The 24093-nt window shown below is 45.9% G+C and overlaps 1 protein-coding gene across 4 annotated transcripts in view; it reads right to left on the reverse strand.

Annotated features, from left to right (window-relative positions):
• Positions 1-24093, reverse strand: part of VTI1A (vesicle transport through interaction with t-SNAREs 1A) — a 226960-nt gene that overhangs the window by 55512 nt on the left and 147355 nt on the right. For all 4 annotated transcript variants that reach the window (XM_072129290.1, XM_072129288.1, XM_072129289.1 and 1 more), the window contains one exon: positions 148-218. In XM_072129290.1, the coding sequence (XP_071985391.1) occupies positions 148-218 (71 nt within the window). The remainder of the gene's footprint in view (positions 1-147; positions 219-24093) is intronic.

Raw genomic sequence — 24093 nt, forward strand, 5'->3', positions numbered from 1 at the left:
GCTTGCTGTCAGTATAGGTTACTCTTCCCGTTTCCACATGAAAGCTAAATGACGGATTGTCATGTTGCCTGTCAGTGACTGCAAGCAGGGATCTTAGGTGGGAAATGAAAGTCGGAGAGCAGAGGAGGCGCAGTACAGATCACTCACCCGCTCTCTCGCCCTCTGGATCTTCTCCCGGTCCTGGCTCAGGTTCTCCAGGATGTTCTGACCCACTTGCTCTGCAAAAAAGTGAAAACATATTAGGCTTTGTAACCTGATGTCCTAAAACAATAGATTATAGTACTTAAAGGGGTTGTCCAGGATAGTATATATCTGCCAGGAACAGCGCCACGCCTGACCATAGGTTGTGACTGGGATAGCGCCTTGGTTATACATAAGTGAATGGGATGGAGCTGCAATACCAGACACAACCTGTGGACATGGGGGTGACACATATTTTACAGGAAGGTAGCTTGCTATTAGTATACATGACCTGTTTTCTGGGGACCCTATAATGATACATTGTAACACTAATAGAGATGGTCACTGATGCTATTTCTCTCTGTTATCAGGCCTTTCAGGTTGCTGTTCTCGGATCTTGTCTCCAGAACACACAAGGCGATAATTATTGTGCGGGTGTAAATCTGGAGGTCACGCGGGTCCAGACGGGTCTGGAGACATAATTACAGCCTAGAAGACTGGAAGCGTCTGCAGCTATTCCTAGAAGACCTCCTATGTACAACGCCGGAGGAATGTGCTGCTTAAAGGGGTCCCAACCCCAAAAGCTATAGATATAGAACTGTATCCGGTCACTCAGCTTTCCTAGAAACAGAAAAAAACCAGGAATATCTAGGACAACTTAATTATATAAACTGGACCTGGATGTAAACAAGACACATTCACTTACAGCAAGCAGAGGTCCAGGGGTACAAAATCACAGTGTGACTGCTGTAGTAAGCAGAGCACAGCTGTGTAGGGACAAATCCACATGTCACAGTCCCGATCACGCATCTCTTCATGGACAATACCGAACACTGCCTGCAGAGAGCACAGCAGTGTGAGGTCTGATAACACATCTCTCCACGGCCGATATCTAATGCTGGCTGCGGAGTGCACAGAGCACAGTAGGGTGAGGTCTGATTACACCTTTCTCTAGCGCCTATATCTAATGCTGACTGTGGAGTGCACAGAGCACAGCAGTGTGAGGACAAGAAGCAGTACAATAGTGGAATATAAACCTATATATCACAGTCCTGCTGCTACAACATACACAGAAGTCCGATGACATCTCTCCAGGGCCTATATCTAATGCTGGCTGCGGAGTGCACAGAGCACAGCAGTGTGAGGACAAGAAGCAGTACAATCGTGGAATATAAACCCATATATCACAGTCCTGCTGCTACAACATATACAGAAGTCCAATTACACATCTCTCCAGGGACAAGTTATGATTTCACATCTCTTGAGGAACAAAAGCGTACGCTGGCTACACAGAGCACAAAGCGCAGCAGTGTTAGGTCTGATGTGACACATCCCTGTCCTGCACACCGAGGGACAAGGACCCCAAAGACACCCAGGAGACATTATTCCAGGGACCACACAACCCCAGCACAACTTCAGAGAGAACCTATATATCAGGGACAGACTATGGAGAGAGAAGTGTGACCCCTGCAGGCAGCCATGAGAACTGCCGCTGGAGTAACACTAAGCACATCAATGAGGCGGCAACAGAGACTCCAATTCTTTTCAGGTTGTACATTGGGTGACTTTGAACAAGTATAAGGAGGCAGACAGATCTTATAAATTCTATTAAATGAAGAAAAACACAGCACCCAACATTCGAAAACTGTGACTCTATGGTCCCTTGACTATAAAAAATAGCGAGTGCAGCTCTGGAGAATAATACAGCATGTAACTCAGGATCAGTACAGGATAAGTAATGCCATGTATGTACACAGTGACTGCACCAGCAACAGAATAGTGAGTGCATCTCTGGGGTATTATACAGCATGCAACTCAGGATCAATACAGGATAAGTAATGTCATGTATGTACACAGTGATTGCACCAGCAGCAGAATAGTGAGTGCAGCTCTGGAGTATAATACAGGATGTACCTCAGGATCAGTACAGGATAAGTAATGTCATGTATGTACAAAGTGACTGCACCAGCAGCAGAATAGTGAGTGCAGCTCTGGAGTATAATACAGGATGTAACTCAGGATCAGTACAGGATAAGTAATGTCATGTATGTACACAGTGACTGCACCAGCAGCAGAATAGTGAGTGCAGCTCTGGAGTATAATACAGGATGTAACTCAGGATCAGTACAGGATAAGTAATGTCATGTATGTACACAGTGACTGCACCAGCAGCAGAATAGTGAGTGCAGCTCTGGAGTATAATACAGGATGTAACTCAGGATCAGTACAGGATAAGTAATGTCATGTATGTACACAGTGACTGCACCAGCAGCAGAATAGCGAGTGCAGCTCTGGAGTATAATACAGGATGTAACTCAGGATCAGTTCAGGATAAGTAATGTCATGTATGTACACAGTGACTGCACCAACAGCAGAAAAGTGAGTGCAGCTCTGGAGTATAATACAGGATGTAACTCAGGATCAGTACAGGATAAGTAATGTCATGTATGTACACAGTGACTGCACCAGCAGCAGAATAGTGAGTGCAGCTCTGGGGTATAATACAGGATGTAGCTCAGGATCAGTACAGGATAAGTAATGTCATGTATGTACACAGTGACTGCACCAGCAGCAGAATAGTGAGTGCAGCTCTGGGGTATAATACAGGATGTAGCTCAGGATCAGTACAGGATAAGTAATGTCATGTATGTACACAGTGACTGCACCAGCAGCAGAATAGTGAGTGCAGCTCTGGGGTATAATACTGGATGTAACTCAGGATCAGTACAGGATAAGTAATGTCATGTATGTACACAGTGACTGCACCAGCAGCAGAATAGTGAGTGCAGCTCTGGGGTATAATACAGGATGTAACTCAGGATCAGTGCAGGATAAGTAATGTCATGTATGTACACAGTGACCGCACCAGCAGAATAGTGAGTGCAGCTCTGGGTATGTATGTTTCTAGTGGAGATCTCAGTGTAGAGTCAAGTCTTCAATGACTGTGTGCTCAGTTTACACTGATAGTAAATGTATATAATTAGCTTTGGATACACAGGGAGACGGCATCTGGTGGGTGTGGGCGCAGTGTTTAGCACCTTTACATGGTGTGAGATGAGCTGATTATTTGTGATTATCTATAGAGGGATCCTGCAGGTCGCTCCCAGGAGAATGCAGGAAGAATAAACAGCAGCAGATAAGAGCCACAACCACAAACCAGATGTCATAAATCTCCACACCAAGAATTCAACAAGGACAGATGAGACAGATAGAGGTGTACTCAGCCGAAAGAAGCCGTCTTAAAGGGGCAGTCCATCATCACCGGCCCTCGGTATGCAGAATTGTCAGTCTACACCACAATGATCCTCCAGGACCTGAAAATTGTCTTATCTGTATCGATGTAATGGTAACAGGTCTCTATTATACTACAAATAATAGCTCAACATTGATACGGGAACTCTTGCTACTTATTGTGGCTCTTACCCTCCTTTCCTCTTTCTAATCTGCTTTGAATTCCATCTTGCTAGGAACCAGGCAGTAAAGACAGATTACACAGTAGTCTATGGAGAGGACAGCAAAATCACAGAGATCGCTGCATAGAAGAGTCACATGTTACCCCATACGTACACAAACCGCACGACTGACCTCGGCAAAGTTTGTTAGAAGGAGAGGTGCCCTTAAAGCTTAGAATATCAAGGATAGTAAATCAGCAAGGAGTCCAGAGTTACATGGAAGTCACGCAGCTTTATTGTCCAATACGGATACAAAAAGTGACTGTCGATTCCTAAATTCCACAAAAAAAAAAAAAAACGAAAAAAACCCCAAAAAACAAAACACCCTCGACCCTCTAGGCTTCTAGGTGACGGTCCTGATGCAATCCTGGAGCGGCAGTGTCTTTAACCTAGTGGCAGAATGATACATGATGGAGTTTTCTATTGTTACCTTTGCACAATTTGCAACATTATACCCAGAGAAGAATTCCATTGCCGTGGTTGGGACTATTCTCACTGCTATGGAGGGGTCGTTCTCATATCGGGGGGCTTGACTGGTTACTGCACAGTGTATTGTAGACAGTCCCGATCCGCGGCGCTCGTCAGACCTTTAATTCATTGTCTGCTTCTCCATGTGACTGCTTCCATTTAGTTCCTATCCATTAGCGCGGCACTGCCGGGATGTGCGGCTCGGAATAGACCTGTGTCACTTTGATAAATAGCCGCTACCTCAGCTGATTTCGGAAGACAAACACAAAAATCAAGGGTAGAGGGGGGGGGGCACGCTGAGGCGAGCCGTCCGGAACCAGCGTCTGATTTGACACTTGAGGATTCAATCTCTTGTCTGAGTTTTGCCGTCAGGGATAGGGTTAACCATATCTGCGCCCGCAGATGAATAATTGAGTGCGTGATGAATTTTACAAGAGTCGATTCAAGTTTTACAGACCGCGGCGTTAAGTCTTCGAGCAGACCGGAGTTACAGAGAAAAAGTAATCCCCCCCCAAATCTAATTTAAATACGATTCCGTGGGGAAAGAGTGAACGCACTGGCGTCGGGAGTTTATATTTTTGGTGGAGCGTCATTAGCTCAAAAAAACAAATTGTCAAAATAAAATGAAAAAAAAAAAAAAAATAATAATAAAGAAAAACTGATTTTCCGTATTTTCTCATTTCCACTCCGAACAGTAAATAAGCATCCAGGATAAGAGGCCGAAGCGGCCCCCGAGCCGCAACCTTCTCCGCCATGAAAAGTCTAATCCCGGCAAAAATACTCTCATTAAAAAAAAAAAAAAACACATGAAAAGTTTATTCCGTAGAAGAGCTTTTATTTATCGGATTTACATCGCAACAAATTACTTGGCGCTGCAAAACATCCGACGCGTCCGGACAGAACCCGCAACAAATCTTCAAATTAATGTAGGAAAAAAATCCCTAAAAATTAGACAAATTGTAAGATGACTCCTCTTCTATTCATCTTTTTCTGCGGCTCGTACATCACCACAACCAGGTAGAGGCGCCGTTCGCTGTGAGTCGCCGTTGCTCCGAGGAAAGTTGGAATGAATTTCCACTGGGTGCAGTCAATGTTCCAATGTTAATAAAGTAGGACACATTTTAAAAAATTTGACTCCAAGATAAGCTACATTTTTGATTTCGCTTTCTATTTTTTTTAATTTTTACGCAAACTTCGGTTTCACTCATGTAAATTTGGTGCTGGTCGCAATGTAGGAAATGTTTTTTTTCATAATCTGTCGTCGGTGGGGTTAGATTATTAGATGGGTACGCACAAAAAAAAAACTGGCACAATAAAAATCCCCAAAAATTAATTTTCAGCTCACGAGTGTTGCTTTCTCGAAGCAGGATTTTTTTAAACTTTTAAAATTCTCCCCAAAGAGAGTCAAATCTTTTTTTCTCACAATGCCCAACTAAATAATAAACTAAAATATCGAAAAATTCAATAAAATAAATAACTGTCAATTATTTCCGTCTCCATTAAAGTAAGGGAAAGGTTTTTGGGTTTTTTTGTACTGAATTGAGCATTTTTAACCATTTTTCTTGCGAGAAAACTTTTCAAACTAAACAGATAAATTGATATTTTAAAAAAAATTTGTTAAAAATTCAGTAACAAGTTTTTCTAGTGTCGTATTAAGCAAATTAAAATGTTGGAGCGGCGAGGACGTCTATAATTCTGCAGATGTGGGTAAAACACACGGCGGGCCTGGGTGACCGTGGTGTCTTCACGCGCTGACCCCACTGAACTCTTAGAGCCAACCCCGGCCATGAAGGGTCTCAAAGAAAAGTTGAACTTTTTCTGCCAGTACAAAAGCCATCTTGGGGTGACGGGCTCCTTAGCCTACGCGCCAGCTCCATGCGACGCCTCCTTTGAATACAAATTAGCGATGCATAATCGCGGCATATTCATACGGCCTCTTGCCTCCTTCCCTCCAGTGAGTGCTGTATAATTCATTGCATGTGCCCCGACCCCAGCTCGCTCCTGTTCTGACAAATCATACTTGATTAAGACAAATCTTTATTAGCGAGCTAGTCAACTTCCTCATTTATCATTTGCAAATCTCATTCTGCTGTGGTTTTTTTTATTATTATTATTAATTTATTTATTTTTGTCGGAGCGGCCAGCGAGGGGGCTTCTTATTCCAGACATTAGAATAAAATAGCTTCTTACAAAGGAGAAGTGGAAAGTGGAAGGCGGTGGTCCCTAATAGATGATAAAACGCCCCTTTAATAGGTAGAAATTACACGACGGCCGCTGTCGCAAACAAAGCAATTATCCCGGCTGCGCTCAGGAGAGGGGAGACACAGAATACTGAGAGACCAGAATCCAAGGAATTGCCAGAAAAACTGGAAATAGAAGAGATCTGCCTCCTTATAGAAGTAAAACGCAATCAATTCTCAAGTTCATTTTCTTGTACATTTTCTTTGCATATTTATTGCTGAAAACAAACAATACGGATGTTCTGTAGAATGGTGTAAATTCAGAAATCAGGTAAAAACTGATAATTTTTTTTTTTTCTAACCCGTCTTTCTTTTCTGATTGAATATAAACTTTTATCTTTTTAACCTTCAATGTTTTGGAGGAGGCCATCTTGCTAGAAATCTTTTTCCTTCTAGATCTTTGTCTTCCTCCAGACCTTGTTGATCCTTTCACAATTCTTTCCTCCCTCTAAACCCATTGGGGCACATTTACTTACCCGGTCCCCGAGGTGCGTTTTCCGACTAGGATGAAGTCTGCGCGATTCAACAGGATTGTGCTCCCAAGATCCTGCATGTGTCACTTCCCCGCTCAGGTCCGCTGGACTTGACCTTCTTCTTCCCGATGTATGTGAGTGCATGTCTTTCGACACCAGTTCGAATTAATCGGGTTGTCCGACGGCCCACTGCATCAAAATCGGCGCAATTGCACCAAAATCCGACCACGTGCGCCAAAAACCCCTGTTAAATGCGGCGCAAAACGGAAATAAATGGGAAACCCGACGGAAATGCATCCGATGGACCCTTTGTAAATGTGCCCCATTGTCTTTTCTAGATTCCTTTGTCCCCTACAGTCTATCATGTCCTCTTCCAGAACAATCTGTCTCTTTTTGTTTTCTCTCTGGACTTCTGTCCCCTTCCACTCTAAAACCCGTTCTCTCCCTCCAGACCTCATTGTTACCTTCCAACCTCCTTTACTCCCCCTTGTCCATAGTAGACCTCCAGTTTCATTCTAGACCCCCACGTTCCCTTCCAGAGCTGTCCATGTGCTCCCTTCTCATCCACTCTCTCCCATTAGACCTTATTTTTCCCTTCCAGGCTCCTTTACTCCCTTCATGTACATACTAGAATCCACAATTTCTCTCTAGATCATTTGGTTCCCTTCAGGACTGCTTTGTCCTCTTCCAGAATACTTTTATACTATTGTTCCCTCTAGACCACCATGTTCCCTTCCAGAGCAGACCCTTTACTCACTTCTAGTCAACTCTATTACCTACTCTCTCCCATCAGACCATCTTGTTCCCTTCCAGACTCCTTTACTTCCATCATGTCCATACTAGAACCCACAGCATCTCTCCATACTGCTTTGTTCCCTTCAAGAATCCTTTTCTTCTCTAAAACTATTGCTCCCTCTAAACCTTTTTGTTCCCATGCATTTTGTCTTTCTAGCCCATTTGTTTTCTCTCTAGGCTTCTATATCCCCTTCCAGACTGCTTTTCTAACTTTAGTCCACTCCAGAACCCACTCTCTCCTGTTAGAACATTCTTGTTTTGCCCTCTAGATCTCATTCTTCCCTTCCTTTACCCCCTTTTGTCCATTTTAGAACCCATTATTTCTTTCAAGACAATTTTTCCCCCTCTAGATCACCATGTCACTTTCCAAAGCAGTTTTTTTTTAGTTAATCTACCCTTCCATACGTTGTTCCCCTCTAGACCTCATTGCCCCCTTCCATACTCTTTCAATCCTTTAAGTCTGTTCTAGAACCCACTGTATCTCTGCACCTCCAAAGACCATTGGCTTCTCTTCGAGGTGGCTTCTGCCCCTTGCAGAATCCTTTGCTCCCATCCCGGTCCCACTTTCTCCCTCCAAGCATAGACATCTTAGATGGAGAACATTGACAAAGACTTAATATTTTTTTTTATCAGGAGACTAAACCGCAGTGTTAAAGTAATAACATTCCTGTCTCGTGTTTTGATGGAGGAAAAAATAAAATTAAACTCTTGCCCCGACGCTTTGCACCGCCGTCACCTCTCCAGTTATTTCACAAATGTGTTAAACCAATAGCGTCGACGTCGTCATTTAAAACAGTTAAAAAAGATAATGAAAGCGCCCGCCCTGATTCAAGTCCCCGCACTCCTAATCACAATCTGACAGCCACATCAAAGCCGCACGTTAAATCTCTCTTCTAATTGCGTTTAGAGCGCCACACCTCAGGCCCATCTCGCCATCCCCCCTTCTTCTTCTAGTCGGATTCTGCTTAAGAAAGATCTAACGCTCCTTAACAGTTCATTATCCAATAAAACTATTCAAAGCTTGAAAGCAATCTCCACAATTAGTCAGGACCTCGGGGAGCCGCCTGTATAGTGTCTGTTACCGGCCCTTACATTAAAACACCTTAATTACATTTGTCAAAAGGGCTCGGATACAACGTATCAGTAAGGGCGGCCTCCGAATTATTCACAAATGGATATATCTTTCTAAAATGTTAGAAAGAAATAAATAAACCACGGGCCCTCGTTTACTTGACTAATTGAGGCTAATTATGTGATAAGTAAAGATATCTGACAGGAATAAGAGGCGTCCAGGATGGAGAGTTATCACCTGACACAGGAAGGATAAAAAACAAGAGAAATAATTCACAATAATGTCAAAATATAAAAGTAAATTAACAAGAGAAGATTAAAGTAAATGACGATTTTGTGGGGAAGTGTCAAGAGTTTGGTTACAATTAGCAATACAGTCTAGATCCACTCTATATCCCATGACATGATTCCGGCTGCCCCCTCTATCCCATGACAAAGTTCCGGCTGCCCTCTCTATCCCAGGACACGATTCGGGCTGCCCTCTCTATCCCATGACATGATTCCGGCTGCCCTCTCTATCCCATGACATGATTCCGGCTGCTCCCTCTATCCCATGACAAAGTTCCGGCTGCCCGATCTATCCATGACACAATTCGGGCTGCCCTCTCTATCCCATGACACAATTCGGGCTGCCCTCTCTATCCCATGACACAATTCGGGCTGCCCTCTCTATCCCAGGACAAAGTTCCGGCTGCCCGATCTATCCATGACACAATTCGGGCTGCCCTCTCTATCCCATGACACAATTCGGGCTGCCCTCTCTATCCCATGACAAAGTTTCGTCTGCCCGATCTATCCCATGACACAATTCGGGCTGCCCTCTCTATCCCATGACAAAGTTTCGGCTGCCCGATCTATCCCAGACACAATTGGGCTGCCCGATCTATCCCAGACACAATTCGGGGTTCCCTCTCTACCCATGTCACGATTTGGGTTGCAGTCTCTACCCTCAACACAATTTGGGCTGCAGTCTCTACCCATGACACGATTTGGGCTGCAGTCTCTACCCATGACACGATTTGGGCTGCAGTCTCTACCTATGATCCGATTTGAGTTGCAGTCCCTAGAAGCGATCCAATTCGAGTTGCAGTCCCTACCCGTGATCCAATTTGAGCTGCAGTCCCTACCCGTGACCAAGTTTAGCCAAGTTTAGACTCCTCCAGTCTCCAGACGTGGGCTGCTCTCTTTAGCTGTGACCCAGTTTAGTCTGCTGACTTCTCCAGTCAAAAGGTTTGGGCTTCTGTCCTAGGCTAGACTGAAATCTGCCTCTAGTCTCCAGCTGATCTCATCTGAGCTCCTGCCTGTGTCTGTGACCTATCCTGGTCTTCTGCATTTATCCATGACTTTAACCTCTGCCCGTGACTTAGGCCGTGCCTTTTCCGATGACCTGGGCTAGGCTTTCTTCTCTACCTGTGACCTGGGATTTTACAGATAGGGTGCTCATGTATTTTTCGGTGCGTGCTTAGCCATTCTTGCCACGAAAAGTGGCCAAGTTACAGCAATAAGTGGTCAAGACTATAATTCTATATGCTCATTCAAACGGGGCCAATTTGTCATGCTTTGTGCAATGCTGCTTAATCTGTAGGCGCTATATAAATTAATATAAAAGGAATTATTATTATTAAGGGACATAATTTTACATAATTTATCTTAAATAACTCAAAAACCTACTTTAAAAACCGGAACGAAACTTAAAAGCTAACTTTTTTCTTACAAATTTTCTGTTCTTTATTTTGAGACATCCGGAAAACAAAACTTTGTATATTTTATGATTCACAAAAAAAAAAAAAAAGCAGTGGAAGTCGTAGAGGAAAAAATCCAATTAGTCGATGTGATTAGAAGGCAGTTTTTCTTATATGGTATAATAAAAGTGGGGGTCACCTTGTATAAGAGAGGAAATATTATCCCCCCAGTTATTCTTTATGAGCGGCTCCGAGTCGTGGTAACAAATACTCGCCCAGAACTCGATCATATAAAATAACAATTTATTAACACCTGAGCGAGATGGAAAATACACAACGGTGGAGCCGCCGGCGCTACGAGTCCTGTGGTTTCTGCAATGTGTTAACCACACTCCGGCTCTCTCCGCACACAGGTCCTGGGGGCACACACAGGCACTTAGCCCGTCTGCGTAGGGCTCCGACTCTTTACAGCTCTTATGGTGAGGGCTCGCTCCACCACTCATGTTAAAGAAAGAATTTTGGGGTCCAGACTCAGACTTATAGAAATGTGTTACCGCATGGAAGGTTTCATAAAATGTTTATCGCTGCATAAAAAATTACAAAAATGTTAATGCCCGATCGGGGAGTGTGGAGCTGCGGACACAAGTAACGCTCAATGATACAAAAGAGGGTGCAGATGGAACCCAAGTGGTTTCGGGTTCAAATCGATTTTGTGAGAGGCCTGGAGATTGTAACGGTTGGCCATCATCACTGGTGCACAATCAGTTCTGGCCAAATCTTTTAATAGGCTTCATGTAACAATGAAGACACTTATGTGTTATTCTATATAGTTGAGGTTTAAAACACAAAAAATTCACCACCATTTACCCAAACTGGTGTCCTGGCCAGTGGTCTCTAAATACCATTGTGGCAGTCACTCATAGTTGGTGAATAACGTAGCCTGAGACATAAATGGTGGCAGGAGACTCCCGATCATTTTTTGCTCGATTAATCTCTTTCATGTTCGTGTTACTCATCACCGATGGAGACTATGGAGATTTTCTGGAAATGTACTCCGAGACATAAGTGCAAATAAAGCTGAATAAAAGCTGAAGAGTCTATTGTCATGAAAGCCTCATCTGGATACATTCCCTAAAAGACATTGTCTACACAAGGTCACGGTACAAGCCGACACAGATGAGAAACCAGCAGGGTCTGTAGTCCTAAAGGAAACACATAGATCCGAGGGAATAGATGTTAATGTAGACGGATACCTCAAGACACATATATGTCATGGTGTCGGTCATGGATCAAGACTCTACAAATAATCATTTTGGTGGGCTTCCTGATGTCCAGCACTGGCACACAGAGAGTCCGGACCACCAGCTGCCTGTTAGCACACATTCTCACTAGACCCATCATCATTTATCTTCTATGGAGGGGTTACCGGTAACTAGTTTCCTGGAGTGTAATAAAGGGGAGTTAGATTTGGAGCTCCATTGAGGACTGAGACTGATGAGACACAAGGGACAAGTACTGGTGTGAGAGCTCACAGATATAGAAGACCAACGTGCCACAGAGTAAAGGGTCCAAGTCCATTCACTACATACCCCTGTTATTAAAGATGTACCTAGTAGTAGGTGGTTTTCTGCTCCCAGTACAATTGTACGACTCTCAATCCCATTTTTCTTTCTGCTTCTGGTGAGGATTTACCCAGGATTACTATCTACTTGCTCTGACCTCTGGCTGTTATAATGGACTCTGCTTGATGTGCTGCCTACCCTGACCTTGAACTGTATTTGACTATTTTTGATATTCCAAAAGGTAGGGGACTTGTCTTATTAGTTTCTTGTATGGAGGTCAAAGGGTAAATACTTTCAGGATCACTTGGATAATTCTCTTGGGATTAAATCTATGTCAAACTGCTCCGAGGCACAGTGGGTCCACATCTGCACTATGTTGGTGCTATATATATACCAGTATCTTGTATTAGACGGCTTCAGAGTTCTCTCCATTTCATCTGTGAAGTGTTCTAATCCTCACGTAGCACAGAGCCTCGCCGCCTAACCCCGGCCCTTCCAGCGAGGAGCCACGAGCCGCTTTATAACCCATCATCATATTTGTTAAACATTATTTTTTCATCGGCTGTAATCCCAGGAGCGCTCAATGTTTAAACAGCTCCCTCCCTTCCTAAGCTGTGCACTAATATCGATCCTCGCAGACTGACACATACCAAGAGGCATTTTCGATAATCAGCCCAGCTGTTCTGAGCCTCTTGGCGCTGGAGCCTCTAACCCTTAGGTAAACAGCTGAAATCAGGGCGACTTCTCCCTTGGCAGACGCCTCCTTGTAATCTCTTGTTTAAGCTCTTCTGATTTATTCCTCTCCAAATAAAGAACTTAATTCCTAATTGAAACGACGCGTTACGGGGGCAAATTAAGTCACTTAGCTCTTGGCTGGAGCCTCTCCAGCGGGCGCGCTGCGGACCACATATAGGTTACTGCCTATTGATAACCGATGTGAATGATGCCCCTCTTAGGTTACTCATTTAGCATGGTGCACACACAAACAAGCGGCCGCCTGTAATTGCTTCATACCAGCCCCGCGTCCTCCGCCGCGCACTGTCAGAGGGACGTGAATAATTCATCATTGTCTTCTTATTGATTTGCCGCTGTGAGTTTTCCCTTCTTTCTGCCGTTATTTATAGAGGGACGAGGCTTCTTGTTTTCCTTGTAGATAATTTGGTTTTACTTGTCCGCACGATGCGCTACACGCCGCACCTCGATATCGCTCTCCTGTATCTGCAGGGCGCTCCGATACAACATGGAGATATCGTCTGGTTATAGGTCTTACAGCTTCTCACAAAAGACAATTAGCAAAAGGCTACAATCTTATTGTTACATTATTGTAGAGGAGAAATATACAGGACAGGTACAACAGGGGATAGTAATGAGGATAAACAGTGCAGAGAATATAATAAGCATGAGATGCGAGTACAAACCGAATCCATACAGAGGAGAGACAGCGAGGCCAGTGTACAGAGGAGAGACAGTGAGGCCAGTGTACAGAGGAGAGACAGCGAGGCCAGTGTACAGAGGAGAGACAGCGAGGCCAGTGTACAGAGGAGAGACAGCGAGGCCAGTGTACAGAGGAGAGACAGCGAGGCCAGTGTACAGAGGAGAGACAGCGAGGCCAGTGTACAGAGGAGAGACAGCGAGGCCAGTGTACAGAGGAGAGACAGCGAGGCCAGTGTACAGAGGAGAGACAGCGAGGCCAGTGTACAGAGGAGAGACAGCGAGGCCAGTGTACAGAGGAGAGACAGCGAGGCCAGTGTACAGAGGAGAGACAGCGAGGCCAGTGTACAGAGGAGAGACAGCGAGGCCAGTGTACAGAGGAGAGACAGCGAGGCCAGTGTACAGAGGAGAGACAGCGAGGCCAGTGTACAGAGGAGAGACAGCGAGGCCAGTGTACAGAGGAGAGACAGCGAGGCCAGTGTACAGAGGAGAGACAGCGAGGCCAGTGTACAGAGGAGAGACAGCGAGGCCAGTGTACAGAGGAGAGACAGCGAGGCCAGTGTACAGAGGAGAGACAGCGAGGCCAGTGTACAGAGGAGAGACAGCGAGGCCAGTGTACAGAGGAGAGACAGCGAGGCCAGTGTACAGAGGAGAGACAGCGAGGCCAGTGTACAGAGGAGAGACAGCGAGGCCAGTGTACAGAGGAGAGACAGCGAGGCCAGTGTACAGAGGAGAGACAGCGAGGCCAGTGTACAGAGGAGAGACAGCGAGGCCAGTGTACAGAGGAGAGACAGCGAGGCCAGTGTACAGAGGAGAGACAGCGAGGCCAGTGTACAGAGGAGAGACAGCGAGGCCAGTGTACAGAGGAGAGACAGCGAGGCCAGTGTACAGAGGAGAGACAGCGAGGCCAGTGTACAGAGGAGAGACAGCGAGGCCAGTGTACAGAGGAGAGACAGCGAGGCCAGTGTACAGAGGAGAGACAGCGAGGCCAGTGTACAGAGGAGAGACAGCGAGGCCAGTGTACAGAGGAGAGACAGCGAGGCCAGTGTACAGAGGAGAGACAGTGAGGCCAGTGTACAGAGGAGAGACAGTGAGGCCAGTTTATAGAGGAGAGACAGTGAGGCCAGTGTACAGAGGAGAGACAGTGAGGCCAGTGTACAGAGGAGAGACAGTGAGGCCAGTGTACAGAGGAGAGACAGTGAGGCCAGTGTACAGAGGAGAGACAGTGAGGCCAGTGTACAGAGGAGAGACAGTGAGGCCAGTGTACAGAGGAGAGACAGTGAGGCCAGTGTACAGAGGAGAGACAGTGAGGCCAGTGTACAGAGGAAAGACAGTGAGGCCAGTGTATAGAAGAAATACAGTGAGGCCAGTGTACAGAGGAGAGACAGTGAGGCCAGTGTACAGAGGAATGTAAGTGAGGCCAGTGTATAGAAGAGAGCCAGTGAGGCCAGTGTATTGATAAAAGACAGAGTGATATGTACTATGAATAGTGCTGACAGTCCTGCAGGGAGTGGAGAGAAGACTATTACGGTTAGGCTGGCTTATTAACATTGGTGTCTTAGGCTCCGGGTGCCCATATATATGTCCTTATTTAGGAAATAGTATAAAGTTGATAAATGATAGACTTTCCATTTGTGTGACTGAGTCTTGGAGATAACAAGCAGGCCAGAGGCAGCGGCTCTCATTATCTCACATTGTCCTGTGCTGCTTCTGCCAGGCTTCAAAGCCGCCTCTTCCTCCACCTCCCAAGACTTTCACTGCGGCTTTTGCCCTCTGCTGTCAACTGGTTTACACAAAGTCCGGCGTCTCAGACAATGCGCACCAGGTAGGAGAGCGGCCGCGGCTCGGCCAGGTATCTGTGCTGTGAGGAGGGGGCTTCATTCCCTGACATGATGGACTAATTATTAGGATTATCCCCTCTACTGCTGGGAGTGGGGGGCTACACTCACTATACACATATAATATATATATATGATATATTATCACAGGGAGAAATATCCCAACCTCTGGGCTTTGCACTTCATTATCTTTCTTGTTCTCTGTTTTTTGTAATAGAATGGAAACCATGCCGGCGGGGGCCACACAATTACTTAAAGGTGGTCTTCTAACCCCTAATGACCTCACAAAATGCAAAACAGCTTTTCTTTATAGGCGTTTCTGCCTGTTTTACAGCAACCTGTCATTCCACTGATTTTATCTGTATGCAAATGAGATGCTTGGTGCATTATGGGTGGGGTCTTGGTGGACTTTATTACAATATAAAAGAGAAGTGCCGGAAGATGCAGACATGACCCTGCCCCTGATACACAAAATGACAAAATCTGAATTTTCTCTGAAACCATAATCTACTGGAAAAGAAGAAAGGTATCCAACATTGTCAGACCCTCATGACCGCTACCCTGGGCATCGGGGGAAGCGCTGACAAAGCATTTCACCGGATTTCTGAGAGATCACACCTTTCCACCATTAGTATTACTGCAGGACCTAGAGTGACCAATCACATGCTTCCTGCATCACTGCAAGGTCCTTAGACTCTTTCATGCTGCCAGATAAGTTGCGGTTGGGACTTGGTATGAAATAGAGGGGTGTGTGTAGGGATGAAGCTGTGCTGAATGTGTTCGAGTGATTGTATGTAGCAGACCTGAGTGAGTGAGTAACAGAGAGCTATATTTGTAAATGGATGTAGCAGAGAGCTGTGTATGTGTGAATGTTTGTAGCAGAGCTGTGTGAGACCGAATGGGTTTAGCAAAGATCTATATGAGTAAATGATGTAGCAGAGTGCTGTGTAAGTAAATGGATGTAGCAGAGAAGTGTGTGAATGGATGGATGTAACAGAGCTGTGAGTGAGTGAATTGATGTAGCAGGGAGCCATTTGTGAGTAAATGGATGCAGTAGAGCTGTGTGCGAGTGAATGTTTGTAGCAGAGCTGTGTGAGACTGAATGGGTTTAGCAAAGAGATGTGTATAGGTAAATGGATGTAGCAGAAAGCGGTGTGAGTAAATGGATGTAGCAGTGAGCTGTGTGTGAGTAAATGGATACAGCAGAGAGCTGTGGAAGTATATGGATGTAGCAGGGAACTGTATGAGTGAATGTTTATAGCAGAGCTGTGTGAGACTGAATGTGTTTAGCAGAGACCTGTGTGTGAGTAAATGGATGTAGCAGATAGCTGTGTGAGTGAATGGATGCAGCTGAGCTGTGCTTGAGTAATTGGATGGAGCAAAGCATTATGTGAGTAAATTAATGTAGCAGTGATGTGTGACTAAATAGATGTAAGCAGAGAGCTGTATGAGTAAATGTATGAGCTGTGTGAGCTGGCAATGAGCTGTGTGAGTAAATGGATGTAGCACATTGCTGTGTAAGTGAATGGATGCACCAGAGCTGTGTTTGAGTAAGTGGATGTAGCAGTGCTGTGTGAGTAAATTGATGTAACAGAACTGTCTAAGTAAATGGGTGTAGCAGAGCTGTATCAGTAAATGTATGTAGCAGAGAGCTGTGTGAGTAAATGGATGTAGCACATTGCTGTGTAAGTGAATGGATGTAGCACATTGCTGTGTAAGTGAATGGATGTTGCACATTGCTGTGTAAGTGAATGGATGTAGCGGAGCTGTGTTTGAGTAAATGGATGTAGCCAAGCTGATTGTGAATAAGTGGATGTAGCAGATAGCTGTGTGAGTGAATGGATGTAGCAGAGCTGTGTGTGAGTAAGTGGATGTAGCAGAGCTGTGTGTGAGTAAGTGGATGTAGCAGATAGCTGTGTGAGTGAATGGATGTGGCAGAGCTGTAGGCAATAGATGTAACAGAGCTGTGTGTTTTGTGCTTGTATGCGACCAACAGGGAATTTTTAATTGCTGTGAAATATATTTTTATGTATTATATATGTTTTTTGCATGAATAAATCTGAGCAGCACATTATAGTTAGGAGCATCTTTATATGAAAGTTACCAGGGGTCCACTCCTAGCCTCCTGGGCACATGCCACGATTAGATGTTCTGGAAATTGGGCACATGTGCATCAGATACACCAGACCCATAGCACATAGGTCTCAGGGCTGCTCACACAGAGCACAGGTCCGTTACAGTGTATCAGTGCAGGCCTCAGCCACATCCATTCAGAGGGTATTAACTAATTACTTTACCACAAAATAATGAAGTAAACTACCCGTTCCGGGGGAGAGGTCGTTTTAGTAATTTGTAATATTTTTCCCCTGGACTTGTCCAGATCGGAGTCCTGCGGTCTGCGGCGGGCGTGCACGTTACGAAATGGAGATATTCCGGGGAAATCAGCATGCCTGATTAAGGAAGATGAAAGCGTTACTAAGCCGTTCTATGATAGTACATCGGAGAGGAATGTCTCCATCTCAGCTGAGACAGCCTATTACAGGTAGTATTAACATATCATCCATTATTAAGCAGCCCTCCGCTCACACACACCAGATTTTATTTTAATTAGCACAAGCATCTGTCCTTAATTTTCCAGGTGAAAGTATCGGGGCAAAAGGATTTCCTTGGAGTGTGAGATATTAACATAATGTGATGCTGGAGACTGTTTACTACCCTCCATGTATGATGATGAGGAGGGCGACGCGCGCCCAGTACAATGACAGGCATGCTGGGAGTAGTAGTCCCCTCTCTATAGGCGCTGCCTGAGCTCTGGGGAACATGTATGATGATGAGGAGCGCGACGCACTCCCCGTACAATGACAGGCATGCTGGGAGCAGTAGTCCGCAGGATCTATACTCACTGCCTGAGCTCAGGGGAACATGTATGATGATGAGGAGGAGGAGGGCGGGGCACTCCCCGTACAATGACAGGCATGCTGGGAGCAGTAGTCCTCTCTCTATAGGCGCTGCCTGAGCTCTGGGGAACATGTATGATGATGAGGAGGAGGAGGGCGGGGCACTCCCCGTACAATGACAGGCATGCTGGGAGCAGTAGTCCGCAGGATCTATACTCACTGCCTGAGCTCTGAGGAACATGTATGATGATGAGGAGGGCGAGGATCTCCCCGTACAATGACAGGCATGCTGGGAGTAGTAGTCCTCTCTCTATAGGCGCTGCCTGAGCTCTGGGGAACATGCATGATGATGTGGAGCGTGACGCTCTCCCAGTACAATGACAGGCATGCTGGGAGTAGTAGTCCTCTCTCTATATAGGCACTGCCTGTGCTCTGGGGAACAGGTATGATGATGAGGAGGGTGACATGCTCCCCGTACAATGACAGGTATGCTGGGAGCAGTAGTCCTCTCTCTATAGGCGCTGCCTGAGCTCAAGGGAACATGAATGATGATTAGGGCAATGCTCTCCCAGTAGAATAACAGGCATGCTGGGAGTAGTAGTCCCCTCTATATAGGCACTGCCTGTGCTCTGGGGAACAGGTATGATGATGAGGAGCGCGACGCACTCCCCGTACAATGACAGGTATGCTGGGAGTTATAGTCCCCTCTCTATAGGCGCTGCAAGTGCTCTGAGGAACAGGTATGATGATGAGGAGGGTGACATGCTCCCAGTACAATGACAGGCATGCTGGGAGTAGTAGTCCCCTATCTATAGTCGCTGCCTGAGCTCTGGGGAACATGCATGATGAGGAGGAGGGCGAGGATCTCCCCGTACAATGACAGGCATGCTGGGAGTAGTAGTCCCCTATCTATAGGCGCTGCCTGAGCTCTGGGGAACATGCATGAGGAGGAGGAGGGCGAGGATTTCCCCGTACAATGACAGGCATGCTGGGAGCGGCCATATTGGTTGTCACTCACCAGGTCCAGGATAGGAACCAAGTTCTGGTGAGGTCTGGAGCATTAGTATTATGATTGCTGCGGAAAGATCCATGGCAATGACTATTACAGGGAATGTCTTGCCTCACAAGAGATTGGTAGGTGAAGGAGGCAGAGGCAGAACTATATACAATGTATGGAAAAGCTGGGCCTACTGGAGACAACAGAACATTGCCTGATCACCACCATTCATTCGCATGGTGCAGCTATTGACATACAATGATAGTAATCCATGACGTCATCCATCACTACAGAGGCTCCTGGAGGCCACAACACATTGTGACGAATGTCTGCTGTGCTATCAACCACACAGAACTATTCTCACATGAAAACCTCAATGCAAAAGAGCAGAACCGAAGCGTGATCGGCCAAGGCCATCCTCAGGTCAAGTAGGATGAGGATTATTACCCGGCAGGACGCGGGATCTCAAGGGTTTGGTTGCCATGTTATGTAGGAGCGGAGCCGTCCAATCCCCTGAATTAAGCAATTACCGGATATTTCCGTCCTTCTATTATTTGCCTCCATCAGGGTCCATGTATCCACAGCAGCTCGGAGCGGAGGATGGATACATGTGCACATGATGTGATGTCTGTAGGGCTCAGGCCATCACAGTTCTAGATTGTCAGCTCACCTGCCTGCAGCCCTGGGGGGTTCTGTTTCTGTGTTTTTCCATCCAGTGCCAATCTTCTAAAAACCCCTCTCACGTGTTGGGGAATCAGATGGTACTGATGATGTGATTTGGGATTAGGTGAGGAGAAACATGGGCTAATTTGATCCTCCGAAGACAACGCAAAGCTGAGCCGCAATCAAAACTCAGGCCTCAATCACACTGCACCAGGGTTTGAGACCCTAATCAAGCAACAGGCCTAAAAAAATCAAGGCATAGGTCCAAAAATCAAGGAACGGGCCCAATAAAAAAGAAACAGGGCACAGGTCCAAAAATCAAAACAAAGGACCAAAAGTCAAGGCACAGGACCACAAATTGAGGCACAGGTCACATTAAAAAGGTAAAAAAAAAATATAAAGGTGATGCCACAGATGGGGTTTTGAACCCGTTTTTGGTCCATATTTAAGCAGTCCGTTAAAAAACATGCGTTTTTACCAATTATCTTAATTAAAACTGGTCAAAAACGCATGCGTTATTTAACGCATAGGTTTTTGGATGGGCTGCTTAAAAAACGGACCAAAAACAGGTTCAAAACACCATGTGTGGCATCACCCTAAAGCCACAGGTCCAAAACTCAAGAAAAAAAAAAAAATCAAGGTACAGGTCCTAAAACTCAAAGAGCAGGTCCAAATATCAAGACATAGGCCCAAAAATAATGCCACTAAAAATCAAGTAGATCATCTGAAAAATCAAGGAGCAGGACCAATAAAAAAAAAATCAAGGCACAGGTCCAAAAATCAAGGTACTAAAATATCAATTAGCATATCTGAAAAATCAGGACCGAAAAAAAAATCAAGGCACAGGTCCTAAAAATCTAAGAGCATGACCGAAAAATCAAGGCACGATTCTGAAATATTAAGGAGCAGGACAATAAAAATCATGCCACAGAATCAAAAATTAAGGAGCAGGTCCAAAAAATGGGGGAACAGGTTCCTAAAAATGAGGGAGAAGGTCCTAAAAATCAAGGAGCAGGACTGAAAATTCAGGAAACAATTCCAAAAATTGGGAATTATTGACAAAAATCAAGGAGCAGGTCCAAATTTCCCCAGTACATTGTTCTTGGTTCCGCACAATGTTCTTAGTGATTGTGATCATAGATTTAGGGGTTTGGATGCTCTAGAAGAATTTTGGGGTGTTGTATGTTTCCAGCTTAAGAGGTAATAAAAAACCTGATGGAGAAGGCACATGGATACACAAGCGGTGCCTGCACAATGATCATGACGTGTGCTGGGACTTGTAGTTCTTCAGCTGTTGCACAACCTATTCTGTGCGGTGGGAGCTTCTACATGAGTCTGTGCAAAGGCGGCAAAAAAAAAAGTTCCCAGTGACTTTCCCTAAACTCCCATCCCTCAAGTTTATTGGATCCCAGTGACGGATTCTTTTGTCACCCGGTGAATGATGAATCCGCTCGTCTGCTCTTGACTCGCTGCCAGGCACATGGATAACATGGAATCACTGCCGCTTTATTGCCAAATACCTTGTGTATGAGTCATGTGCATTTCCTCCGCCTCACAAAACTCCTAAATACTATCACCCCCGGGAAACACTGCTTCCCCCCCCCCCCCCCCCAAGTTACTACAGGCCCCGAAATACAGAGAAGTCACTGGACATCCAGGGAAGAACGGAAAGAAATCAATAGATACATCAAGAGGCCGACAATCTACATAAAGAAAACAAGAGAGAATTATACAGCCAGACATGTCAGCACCGGAGATCACACCGCTATGTAGTAGCAGCAGAACTGTGTTATATAGATTTACATTACAGGATTGTATCTTCACTGGGAGCGTGTCCTCACACTGCTGTGCTCTGTGCTCTTTGCCGGCAGTGTTATGTACAAACCCTGAACAGATGTGTAATCAGACCTTTGTTAATGTTGTTAGTAGCAGCAGGACAGTGATATATGGATTTATATTTCATGATTGAAGCTCCTTCAAGTGCACGGGGAGGGGTGGGCACGGACGCACATGTGCTGCACTATACCGCTCCCGTAGGGCGCTGTGAGCCCATTGCCTTGTATGGGGGATGAATATACGCCCACCATACATTCGTGTGAATATAGCCTTACATTGTACAGGGTTCATCTCCAGACCTGTGATCCCAGGACTGTGACCGCGGGGGGGTTGGCGGATATAAGTTTACTATACATGATTATTTAGGACACAAAATGGCGGTGACTTTTCGGAAGTGCCTTCTCCGGAGTTAGTTGGAGCTTTGCGTTCACAGCTGCTGCGAGCACTTGATCATTTTTTTCCCTTCCTTTTCTGTATTTACAGCGATTTTCTGGCCGCGTCGTCCATGATATGGAAATGTGATACGATATGATTACCGACCATCTGTTGTATTGGAGGGAGTGCGGGTTTAACCCCTTCTCCGTGTAGGTGGGGGGGGATGAAACGCACCGGGATGCAGCCATGATTATGGCCGCGCCGCCTGTCTCCCGGGAGCCGCCAGCTTCGCCGCTCTCTTAAGGATTTGCCTCATTAGCAAAAGTGACAGCAGATTTTCCGATTGTCCTGCGCCGCTACAAATCCCTTATGTGTGTTTAATTGTGGTTTTCCTCTCTGCTAACGCGCATTAGGATGCCGGGGTAGTTTTTTTTTTGTGTCAGACAAATGATCGGGCCATCAGCAGGGACACCGAGTCCGGGAACAGACTTCTCTGTATTTCCACTGGTTTCAATTAGGAAGCCGGCGGTTCTGGGCTGCGCCGGCCCCCGGAGATACATCAAGGAGAAAATATGCAGATTATTAGACGCGTTACCTATGTATCAGCGCCGGCTGCTGAATACACAACTTGACCCATATTCCTGGACTGCTTGGATTTGCCAGCGGTAGAAGATGCTGCACGGAAATCACTCGGATCAGGCGTACAAAGTCCTCTCCTGCCACGACATATCAGCTACAGGATATAGGTACCCTATAGAATAATAAATACCTACACACCAGAGAAATCAAGATATGTGGACCACAATCCCTACAACCCAACAAAATAATATCTACCTACAAGCAGGACAAACACCTACCCTATAGACAACATCCCTGGTCCTACTTTAATGAATAGGCACAGGGCGGCCCGTTACCAGGTCCGATATGACGTATAGTGCAGTACCCCATACACAACAGTGTAACTTCCCCATTCCCACCGCACTGACTAATAAAATGCACTTCAATCCCTCATCACTTTAAAGATCTCTGCTTGCAGTCAGTGAGTTTTAGATACAGATAAACCGATTGTAATGGTTCTAACCAGGGCTGTGGAGTTGGTTTGCCAAAATCTCAGACTCCTCAATTTCCCAAACTTCTACTCTTTTTCTTGTCCCTTTAGCAGTGCTGAGATTCATGCGGCCATTCCTTCTCAGCGCCTTATCCCTCTAATGTATGGCAGAGAAGCTTGTCTTCTCCTGAGCATGTACATAAAGTGCAGCCACATTCATCTCAACTAAAAGGGGGATCCGGGGTGCACAAGCTGCACCAACCGGCCACATGCAGCCTGTCAAGCCATGAGTTGTGGTCTGCACCCCACTGACAGTCCAATGGCCACCTCCATAACTGATGGCAGATCATTGATGAAGGAGGCCGGGTAGCAGCAAGTGCTGACTAAAAGTTATCACTGCTCCAGGGTCCTCTCTTGCCGCTCTGTGTCCTGACTCTGCTTATTTGGGTCGAAGTCAGGACCCAGAGTAGAGCTTCCACAGGAAAGGACCCAAGAGTGGCAAGTACTTGTCAGCTGTACTCTACTGTGTTCAGGTCCTCCCCTGCTCCCGGGTCCTGATGGTGCCACATAAATCCAGTGTGGGACACACAGCAGAGGAACACATGGAGGAGAGAAGAAGCTGAATTGTGCGGTACAGGGAGGAGAGAAGAAGCTGCAGTGTGCGGTGCAGGGAGGAGAGGAGAAGCTGAATTGTGCGGTACAGGGAGAAGAGAAGAAGCTGCAGTGTGCGGTGCAGAGAGGAGAGGAGAGAAGAAGCTGCAGTGTGTGGTGCAGGGAAGAGAGGAGAAACTGCAGTGTGCGGTGCAGGGAAGAGAGGAGAAGCTGCAGTGTGCGGTGCAGGGAAGAGAGGAGAAGCTGCAGTGTGCGGTGCAGGGAGGAGAGGAGAAGCTGCAGTGTGCGGTGCAGAGAGGAGAGGAGAGAAGAAGCTGCAGTGTGCGGTGCAGGGAAGAGAGGAGAAGGTGCAGGGAGGAGAGAAGAAGCTGCAGTGTAAGGTACAGGGAAGAGAGGAGAAGCTGCAGTGTGTGGTGCAGGGAGGAGAGAAGAAGCTGCAGTGTGTGGTGCAGGGAGGAGAGAAGAAGCTGCAG

This window comes from Engystomops pustulosus, chromosome 11 (genome assembly GCF_040894005.1).
Source record: "Engystomops pustulosus chromosome 11, aEngPut4.maternal, whole genome shotgun sequence".
NCBI classification, from domain to species: Eukaryota; Metazoa; Chordata; class Amphibia; order Anura; family Leptodactylidae; genus Engystomops; species Engystomops pustulosus.